The sequence below is a fragment of the Etheostoma spectabile genome, chromosome 15 (assembly GCF_008692095.1).
Source record: "Etheostoma spectabile isolate EspeVRDwgs_2016 chromosome 15, UIUC_Espe_1.0, whole genome shotgun sequence".
Taxonomy (NCBI): Eukaryota; Metazoa; Chordata; class Actinopteri; order Perciformes; family Percidae; genus Etheostoma; species Etheostoma spectabile.
The window spans coordinates 12,945,319-12,956,576 of NC_045747.1; the positions used below are offsets into that span (position 1 = coordinate 12,945,319).

At 38.7% G+C, this 11,258-nt stretch overlaps 1 protein-coding gene across 1 annotated transcript in view; it reads right to left on the minus strand.

The window, feature by feature from the left end:
• Window positions 1-92: 92 nt before the first annotated feature.
• The window catches only part of galr2b (galanin receptor 2b), a 12,379-nt gene continuing 1,213 nt past the window's right edge, over window positions 93-11,258 (minus strand). The window contains exons 2-3 of the mRNA XM_032538115.1: window positions 7,334-7,716; window positions 93-2,843 (exon numbers count right to left, since the gene is read on the minus strand). Of these exons, the coding sequence (XP_032394006.1) occupies window positions 2,081-2,843; window positions 7,334-7,707 (1,137 nt within the window). The 5' untranslated portion in view covers window positions 7,708-7,716 and the 3' untranslated portion in view covers window positions 93-2,080. The remainder of the gene's footprint in view (window positions 2,844-7,333; window positions 7,717-11,258) is intronic.

An 11,258-nucleotide genomic window follows, 5' to 3' on the forward strand; every position in this document is an offset into this window, starting at 1 on the left:
GATAGATAGATAGATAGATAGATAGATAGATAGACATCAGTTCACAGCAGAAAATACTTTATTTGGTTATTTAAGTTTGTATAACATTGTGTTCTAAAACATTTTGATAAATATCTATTTAAATATATATTCATAAAATCTACAGGCTGTTAAGTTTGAAAGTCTAAATGATCAAACAGAATAAACAGAGAGATACATTTATACACATTTAGATGCAACGGGCAAAATCACAGAAAACAAACAGGAGGAAAATTGCTCAGTGCAAAGGAGAGCATTCCGTCTGTGAATGAGTCTCTCAAGAGGAAAATTGCATCTTACATAATCTGAACAGAACACAGCTAAAACACATGTAAGCTTTTCTCTGTACAGCTCTAAAATAGGACACGACAGAGAGAGATACTGAAGAATATAGACAAAATACACAACTTTAAAATACTTAACTCTTAATTTGTACACTCATTGATAAACATTAATTTAAGTACATCCTATTTTACACCAAAGAGGAACATGCCATGACTACAATCATTCCAAAATACAAGTAAAGCAAGAAAATATGTCCAGTTTTATTGTAGGGGTCTGAAAAGACTTGAATCTGACTTTTACCAAGAATTGTTTTAATATTTCTCAAATAAGCTTTTATCTAATTTATATGACACCTGATTCTTAAACTTTTTCTTGCACCAGAATGCATTCCAATCCAAATGTTGACATTTGAAATGCTGGTACGAAATTGAAATGTAACGGAATATAATGTTTGCACACAATTTTTGGAAAGTTGTTTATGTTATAACATACAGTGTATAATTTAAATATACCAGATATATCTTGAGAAGACAGAACAGCATCTGCATGCAAGATAGAAGAGAAACGGACCGAATAACATCCTGCAGTTAGAAAATTTACAACTTTAATAATAGACTAGAGGTGCATCTTAACCCTTGTTTGATAGCTCCCCGACTCCTCCGTCCTCGGCTGAACCAGAAGTTGTTCTGTCCCTCCACGGTGGAGACCGTCTCAAAGCTCTTATTCCCGGCCAAAGAACTAAGGAGCGAGCATCGAGGAGGGATCACCGGAGGAGCCATTAGTGAGGATACACGAGAGCACCATTTGCAGCTGAAGGAGTTGCTAACTCCGCCCAAACAGCTGACAAATTTATGTGACGATTCAAAAGAAAGGATGTCTCATCTCTCTTTGGTTGTTGCCTATCTCCTCCCTTGCTTCCTCGGTGGGAGGGACTAAGACCCAAATGAAAGGAGAGGAGGCAAGTGGAGGAGTTGAGGAGGCAATTAAGGGGTTATGAGCAGCTTAACACTTTAAACTAATCAACATCTGACTGCTGAAGATTACATTTGCAGTTGAGTTTATGTAAGATTAAGACCACATAAGGACATGTGAGCTACAGTCAAAGATAGTGACCATTGAAAAGGTAAAACATAACTGAAATATTATTAGACACATTATGTTCTGCTGTTAAAAAGTGCTGGAATAATGTAGAGTATCAAATGCTTGTGAAACTAGAAATAAACAGGCCATGGTTAAGGCAAATGGTGGAAACAGGAAATACTGAGAATTCACTTTTAGTAAAACTAACAAGCCTTTCTAATCTGTTAATGGAGCATTGTGGGAGTAAGTACTTGACAAAAATGATGAAACAAACATATATTTGGTTGTGGACTCACCATATACACAATAACACAGTTTATCTGCGTTACTATGAAGAGTTCATTTGTTAAAAACAGATAAAAGCCATTCAAAAAAATGAATGACCCAACACTAGTTTGATTGATTTTCCCTTGAGTGCACAATAAAAAAAGGTGATTTATGAAAATGAAACCAAAATTGAGATCTCCTTTCAAAACAACCTGCCACCAATTTTGAATGATATTCCCTGGATTGAACACAAAATAACATGATTTAGTAAAAATAACAAAAACAGAGATATCTACTTTTGCAAACGATCGCTTCATGTTTCATTTCATCTCATCTCTTGAAAGTCATGATGAGACGTTAACACATAGCTGCAGTGTCTTTCACATAAGGCAATCTGTACTGAGCCTGTCAGAAAAAGCTGAATCACTTGTCAAGTCTGCCGCTGAAATGGCAAATTCAGTGCCACTGTGGCTTCTCTTGGCTCTACGATCCGCCTGCTCATCATTTCACACTCATTCTGTCGTATGTTCTCCTCGTTCATCTGTGACACCTCAGTGGAGCCTGCTTCAAACCCGGGCACAGTGTTGGCTACATGAACCACATGGACCTTATTTCTCCCATTTTTACTGAGAATGCAGCTGAACACTTTCTTGAAGCCTTTCCTAAAGTGCTTGGACACCAGAGCGTACACGATGGGGTTGACACACGAGTTGGCGTAGGCCATGCAGTGGGAGAGAAGCCTGAAGGCATAGGTGGTCTGATTGAAAGGAAAGTCTCCGTACAGGTAGCATAAGATCACCACATGGTACGGCAGCCAGCAGATGCAGAAAAGCACGGTGACAATGATGATCATTTTGGTGACTTTGCGTTTGGCCCTCTTGGATTCTGACATGCCGTCCAGAGGGTCGACAGCCGTCCACAGATACTTGATGGTTCGAGTGTACGAGAGACTCACAATCAGCACGGGGATGACGTAGCCGACCAGGAAGGTGCACGTGTCCAGCACCTTCCTGTTCTGCTCCTCCCAGCCAGGGATGCACACAGTACTGTTGGCGTAATCGATAAGGTCGTAATAGCTGAGATAAGGACCCGCAAAAACCAGAGAGAGACCCCATATTATCACCATGGCAACCACTGCGTTACAAGGGGTCCGTAGCTCTCTGGAGCGCAGCGGGTAACGAATGGCCAGATACCTACAAAGAGAACAAATCACACATTGAAATTGTTAAGCTGAATCCCAGGAATGAGGCTCTATCATAGAACTGCACTTCCCAGAGTGCACCAGCAGCAGCAAACTGGCTGCTTTGCACCTGATCGGTCGTTATCACTGATTTGGAGCACCTGTTAAGACATGGAGGTGCTCAGTCATTCAGGCAAACAAACTGCAGAGAGAAGACACTCCAAGTTCACTCACAAAGTTCAATCCAAATTTGTCAATGGTCGGTGAAATGTTTTATTCACTTTCAGAATGTTTGAAATGCTGCTTGCTATGTTTAACTGCTGTTTAGATTCCCTTAAATGACTTAAAATTGACTTTTGTGTTAAATGGGTTTATGCTAAAATAATAGTTAATTTTGAGTTTGAAAGAAATTAAAAGTAAGATGCAAAAGAATGATCAAATGTTAAGTTCTGTTAAATGCTAGAGCTTTATTAACTTTGTAAAATTCACGAAATTGTCTTTTTCTATATTCAATTTGTAGTGTTTAAGTGGTTTAGGCATTTTATTTAAGGCAAATTTATTTCAAAATGTTAACTTTGGTTCTGTCTTTAAAGGTTTACAACCTTATTGACCCCTAATCTACAGGCAGACCAATCATCTGACAAAGCCAAGTAAGAATAAAAGAGATTTAAGTTGGAAATTTGAGTTGTACTTGTGTCCTTTTGGAAATTTGAACAAATGGAGGACTTGACAGACATGTGATCCAAACCACATGAACAAGATAATTAGTTGACATACTGAGCCAGGGTAATAATTATAGGCTGAAAGAGTGCAAGTCTTCATAATTAAAGTGTTGTAATACAGTCCTAACTTAGGATCAGAAATCTGTATTTACAGAACATTGTAAATTTGATAAGAAATGCTATAAATATGGTTTATTAGTTTGATAGCCATTGAATGCTATGTTTTGCTTCTCAGTCTTTTGACTGTAGGCTGATGGAGAGACTGTGAGGTGGCTGCCAAAACTCTCATTAATAAAAATCCATAATTTTTAGCACTTGTAAATGTGTTCAATTTGGAAATAAATCCATTGGTTTATTAAAATGTTTGTTTTACAACCCGGTACAATGTCCTCTTTACTTGTGTACATGCATACAAATTGTGATTGACTGAGACCTTTTTCGAGGTGTCTACGCTCAGAAGTTAATTTTGGATGAAGGAGGCTGTGACTAAATGTTGAAAGTTGAAATGTACATTTCAGTTCATCACATACACATTGCATCACATTACAAACATAATACTTTGTACCTCAGGGAAATATGGCATACTGGCTGTTATATCCACAGAAAAAATTATTGTAAGATGTTCAATAATCTAATGTTTCTGCTTCTAATGTTGCTGAGAAGGTAGGTGATAACGGAACAAATCCCACCACAAATCAGGTGGTATAATGAAGAGCCACACTGCTTTTTATGTATTATTGCTAAAGTTATTGCCTCATTGTCACTTGGTTTGCTCCTCTTTGAACATGTAAAGCTGCATTCACCATATTCAGCATGCTGCTTTTTGAGCTCATCTCTGAAATACAGGGAGTAGTTGAGGTATTGCAGCTTCCTTCCTGGGAATTTGGGTAAAGCTGCAAATCCATGTCCTCAACATCTGCATTTACTGGACACTTCAGCTATAGCTCTCAGAAATACAAGCCTCTCCGGTCTTTGAAAAACCTCACTGAAATGAGGCATAAAGACACTTAATAAAAAAAAAAAAAAAAAAAAAAAAAAAAAACCTACTTGACACAAATTGAGGCTCAGTGGTTTGGATAAGTACTCCGACATTACTCAGCAGTTTGTGAGTAAGCCTAAGCTGATGAACAGTCTGTTAATGTCTGGCAAAACGCTTTGCTTTTCGTGTTTTTGATTGGATTCTAAATGTTTTCCTGAATTACTCTAAAATGTAGAAAATCAGACGGGGGAAACCTCTGTTGAACAAAATACAAAATCACCACATTATCTGGGAAATGGAGCCCTGGCTGAATTTCAAAGTATCCCTCACTTCACAAGGAACTGGTTCAATCCAGATGCTGTTTCAGTATTTTCTTTCCAAATGTAACACTGGCTCGATATTTGCCCAAATTTGTACATGAACTGCAGTGTACTGTATATACATTTATGCTGACTGCCATTATCATTGTAAATGACTTTCTTAAAATGTAACTTGTGTTTTTTGTTTTATTTGGTGTGTTAGCTGTCTATGTAGCCTACAGCTGGCTGTAACCCGATTTGCTGGGGATATTAAAGTTAGAGTGTGTGTGTGTGTGTGTGTGTGTGTGTGTGGCCCTACAAAGGCAAAAGACCTTAACTCACCAGAGTGTGGAACTGAGAACATTTACTTTAAAGTTGTTTAGTTGTCCAGCCATATGAATTATAGGTAGGAGACTGGAAATCTGGCAATTGGATGCAATGTATCTTGAGCTCAGACTTGACTTTAGACATCTGTTTAATGATGAGTTAGTCTTTGCAACTTCAGTTGCATACATATCTATAACTGCAGTCTCAACAGATGTGCATGTTGACACAGAGGTTTATAATTAACTTAAGAGATTTTCAGGAGTTGGAGGCACAAATAACTCTGCATCATATTATTTTGAGCTGTTTTTGTACTGTTACTTCAGTTAAGCATTTGTGTAAATTAACCCCCTAATTAGCAGCAGTAATGCCAAATTGTTTTGTCTAATATTGAATCCTTTCCTCATGGGATATCTTTCTGGCATGACATCACAGTAAACGTATTATCTGCCTGTGGGCGGCTTACTGCAGCAGCAAACACTTGTGAAAGACTGAGTGTGTGTGCGGCTGTTCATTCAAGCTGATCTGTGCTATCCTGCTGGGGATTCCTGGTCTAAAGTGTAACTGTAAGCTGCTGCCTTTTCTTTACTTCTTACAAGGGAACTGAGGGGGAAAAAAAAGCAGAAATCCATTAACATCCCGACTCGGATGTTCCTGCTCTTTTCCAGACCGGGGAGGAAGTGTCTGGCTGGCATGCTGAAAAATCTATTGAATCCACTAAAGTGTAAACACAGCCAGTGTGAGCAGAGGATGTCTGCTGCAGAGGGCAGCTGCACACCAACTCTGTCCATATTGACTGAGTTGATGATGTTGCCCAACAGCTATAATGATGGCTTAGCGCTTACTCTGTGAAGGATGTAATTTTCAGCCACTGATTCTCTAATAAGATGGTCAATTACAGACGCAGTGTCTCTTTAAGGTCTTAAGGGTCTTTGAGTAATTTCATTAATGGGTACCTCTGGGGTCTTCATGTTCCCAGAGTTGTTTTTCATCTTCAGATGAGAAAAATAACATTTGTGATGAATTATGCACCTAAAAGAAATCATAGCATGTGGACTTGAATGAAAGCTTCCTTACAGCCTTCCATATTGATTTTTTTTGAGGTATTGTCTTATACAACCTAAAACCAATAAGGAGACACAAATGTGATTCCCAGTAAAAAACACCATTACTGAGAATACTTGGAAGGGTAACGTAGTTTAAAACCACACATCTCTATGCTGCTGAATGACCTAATAGGCTTGATGTCACATTTCTAAGCAAGAGAAGGGAATAAACCTTTTTTATCCTATTATATTTGTTTAACATAATGTTATTGTTTGCAAATGAGTGTCACAGAATTATTTTACCTGAGGGGACAGACTTCAGGTAGGTGACTGTTATTTTGTATATATATAGTAATGTTTTTGTTTGTTAACTGACTTAGGAAATGATGTGATTATCTCTGCGGGGTGTCAGTCAGAACACAGAAGGCAGGTACAGTATTTATTGCTCATATTTACTACAGGAACTCTGACATAAAGGTTACAGGAAGATGCATCATTGGGTTTGGTTTTATCTTGAAGGACTCACACCAAAGAAAATAACCCTAATGCATTAGAAGTCATTAATTAGTTCTGGAGAAGGTGTAAGTAATGATGCTTACAGTTTAGTGGGTGCTTCTGTTAAGCTTCAATATGTCTGTTTTTTCTTCTCGCATCTGTCAATTGACACCTGATAGATGTTTTGGGTGTTAATGCACCGTTCTATTTTTTTTTCATTTCTGTGAAAATATCTGGTTAATGTTCTGCTTTCAGAGAGGCTGATCAACGATTTCACAGATAATGCAATATTTTGTTTCATAGCTAAAGCTTGTGAGAGTCTCGAAGACAGCAGTTGTATTATTATTAGAAGTACCCCGTGGGAATCACTGGATTAAAAAAATAAATTGCAAAAATGATTAACAAATGAATCAATGACAATTTCCATCATGACAGTTGCAGCCCTAGCAACAATCTTTTGCAACAGGAAACAAACGTTTGTCATGGAGGTTTCAAATATCACATAGGAGCCTGGTAGGTAGGCTATATGTGGAATAATGTTTTTTTTTTTATTAAGTAAGTATTTGTATAATAGGCTGTTGTGTGTTTATGTGCACAGTTAAATATTTTCTCGTCTGGAACTGACAGATGCTACATACCTGTCAACAGAGACAGCAGCCAGTGTGAAGCTGCTGGCATACATGGTGAGGTTGATGAAGAAGTGGACCACTTTGCACATGAAGGAACCAAACACCCAGCCCTCCAGAGAGTAGATGGTGGCTTGGAAAGGAACGCAGAAGATGATGAAGAAGAAGTCGGCCACGCTCAGGTTGAGTATGAACAGATTGGTCGTGTTGTATCCCACCTGTCCGCTCCTCAGAAGCACAGCGAGCACCAGGCTGTTGCCGATGGTGCCCAGGAGGAAGATGAGGGAGAAGACCACTGACACAATCACACTGGTGGGGTTCAGCTGGTAGCTTTCAGATACATTCGCCTGCCCTCCTGGCTTGCTGAAATCCTCAAAGTCAGACATTTTGCAAATCTGAAATAAGAGAAGAGAGAAGATACATGTATCAAACAAATTATAATCACTGTCCTATGGCGTTTTTTTAGTTGTTTTTTTATCAGGTCTTCTTGAAAATCTTCAATCATATCAACTGTGACAAATGTTGTGCAATCACATTTCCTAACCTTCTCTTAAAGACATGGCTTATGCACTGGTGGTTAATGTTGATGCAATGACAAATTAGTTCACCCTGAGGGGGTTTAATGATTGCAACTTCTAAAATCATACAAAAAAAAAACTGCATGCATGAGTAGATTTCTTTGTCCAATTAATCCCCAGTTGAGTATTAATAAAACAAGAATGCGAGTCTGGTTTTAATTGGCTAGTGTCGTCTTGTCGGATGTAACTTTTACAGTTGTATTTTACAAGTAGCCTAAGGTTGCAATACAGGTTAATTTACCTTGAGATGTTACTGGATTAATAAAATTGGTAATGCTAAATTCACACTTTATATTTGAAACTCTTTTCAAAAGGTATGCTGTTACAGTCACACTGTGAGAAAAGAGAATCTACTTTAAGGATATAATGCTTTTTTGCCATTTAGTATGTGTTTAGTTATGCAGTGCAGAAATTTGTTGACTTTAAATATGAACTACAAGGTTTTTAGTTAACTCTCGTAATGTCCTCCCGAATGCTTTACACCTTTTGCCCTCTGGGGTCAAAATGACCCCATCTAGTTTTACTGTTATTTAAATAATATTTAGTGGATACTTCAACTAATTCTGTAATAAGCCTTTAATAACAACTTCATTCAAACATATTAAAACCATTTTTTTCCTTTAAAATTTAAGGCTAATGAGACAGGTCAAGTGGACTTATGTCATCAATTGGAGACTATGGGGGCTTGTTTCTCTCTCTGCTGTCAACATGCATCGTCTGTCACTGGGAGGGATGGATGACCACATCAATGTTTTGTCCTTTTTCATTTTGTTTAAGATAATCTTTTGGGCATTTTTAGGCCTTTATTGACAGGACAACTGAAGGGCCGCAGGTCGCAGTCCAACCTGGGCCCGCTGCATCGAGGAGTAAACCTCTAAATATGGGCGCCCGCTCTACCAACTTAGCTATCCAGTCACTGCGGAACATCTGATACTTCTTCTATATCAGCATTAGGTTCTACCTCATCATCAAGTTTATCAATTTCCTTCAATTTATACTCATCTTCCATTTCTGCAGCAAGCAATACTGGGGCTTTTTACAAGGAAAAAGCAGCATGCGGTCTGTATGTTGGCTCTATCACCTCATTATTTTCCTCCTCATCAGTTGATTGATCCTCCTCATTATGTTCAGCATTGTTCTCCTCATCTGTCTTTTTTTCATTTTAACAAATATCTCGCAGGCCTCCTTTGCAGTATAGAGCTTCTGCCTCCTCATTGTGCTGCCTGTCTCTCTGACTAAACTGTTAAATGGCCCAACACCTGTGTGAAAAGACCTGTTCTGTTGTTTTGTTGTTGTAACAATTGCTTGACCCCATACATTAAACTTCCATGAGCGAAGATGTTTTGACGAGCAGTCAAAATTTGCTATCTGCTGCATTGAACCACTTTGTGCTGCGGGGTCTTTTTGACCCCAGAGGACAATTATTAAGAGCGTAGTAGTAAACAACTACCATTATTTTCAGAGCATTTGATGAATAAAAAACATATTTTGATGGCAAAAGATTTTATTTGGGGTCAGAATGACCCCAGGACAACACAAGGTTTAAGTGACCATCATGACAGTGGCTTGGTCCACTTAGCATTCACTCTGAAAAGAAGAAGAGCAGAAGTTCATCTCAGCTGGGAGATCTTAGCTTTTAGCCATGAACACATCATCCATCCACGGTGAGCGGGGATTTGTATCTCAATGGTCAATTTCTGACCAGTAATAACATCATGTTAGAGCTTCAGGCGTCTCCAGTGACGTCCGCATGCACTCTCAGACTGGCAAGTGATGCAAAATTGAGGCTTGACATTAAAGAGGTGCTCATGATGGTATTTGAGATGAACTACAGCGGAAAGAATCGCACACAAGCCCGTCTATCCGTCAAAGAGTTGAACATCTAAACCCTGTGCATTTGGATATGTTCCACCTTGTTCATATTAATAATTGGTATGTATGGAATCTATCTAGCTATCTTTGGACTTGAACCGTATCAGAATTTTCACATCTCTTAAGGGTAATGAAGCTCCTGCACACCTGAAATTACAATACCAACCGACCAATTACCATTTAGAAGCTTTTGAAGTTATGATGGCCAGCTGGTTATACGGCATATCTGGTTCAAGTGTAGTCTCCTATATCGAAAGAACTTCACGTTACATCACCTTTAAACAGCCTTAATTTAGAAATGGTACATTTGTTGGAGACTTTTCGTGTGGAAGCCAAACCCAAATTGAGCAGCATTAGAGACAACCGCAATCCAATTCTGATGTTTTATTCGTTAACACCAGATAATTTGTGTCGTGCTTGCAATTTCCTTTCCTGATAAAGGAAACAACCCATAAATTTGATAGCACCATGTATGCCAAGCTCAGGCTGCAACCACCAAATGGTGTTCCATGGAATTACCCAGAAGCAACAATGTAGCTTGATCCGAGTTAAAAGAACTGAAGAAGCATCAATGACGGTTGGTAATTATACCTAAATTAAAAGTTTTGCATGATGAGATGCCGCATGCATGATTAGTTAACGCCCCATCACATACAAACGCAATGATTAAAGGTATATTTCACTGCTGGAAAGATGAGTATGTATTAAATTGGGTCATTTATGTAGTAGAAATGTGACATTTGTTTAGAAGTTGGTGGCTTCTAGGACAGAAAAAAAACAGAAAATTATTTTTGGATCATGTGGATGGAAGACAGCAACTCCCTGAATGCACTTGCTTCACTTGCCTACGAGTCCACTTCTAAGCCACGCCAGCTAGCATTAGCGTTAGCTGTCCACCTAGCTTGAACTCCTGCCCTTTTCCTGCTTTTTGGCTTTCACGCAAACCGCTTTCGATGTCCCCTTACTTTAAGTTTCCAACATATTCTCCAATCTGTACCAATATATCCCTGTGGTACACAAGTGCGGTAGTTTGAATGCACATGATTGTTGTAAAAGTTTGCTGCTGAAAAGAACACCTGTTTAGCTTTAGGTTTGTGACAGTCCCACCCCTTATGGGCAGGTTGAAAACATGCGGAACTAGCTGGCTTTAGTCCCGAGCCTCTGGGCAAAAATGCCTCAGATAACACAAAACAATGATTTTTGCGTCATCATACGTTTTTTTTCCAGACACAGAATAGAGAGAAGAATCGTTTCAGGGGGACATGAGGGAGGGAAAAATGGTCATTTGAAAATACTACCGTTTTTTTACTGACACAAAGGTTAAATCTAAACGGTAAAGTATCCCTTTACTAAAAATCATGAAGCTAAATTGGCATAGCAACACTGAGAAGCTCAGACTGCAGCAAAGCAACTTGTAGATGGATAGAGTAGATTTTTGGGGGGGAGTTTGGAGTCTTGCCAGAAATTATGAGACAAATCATTCACAT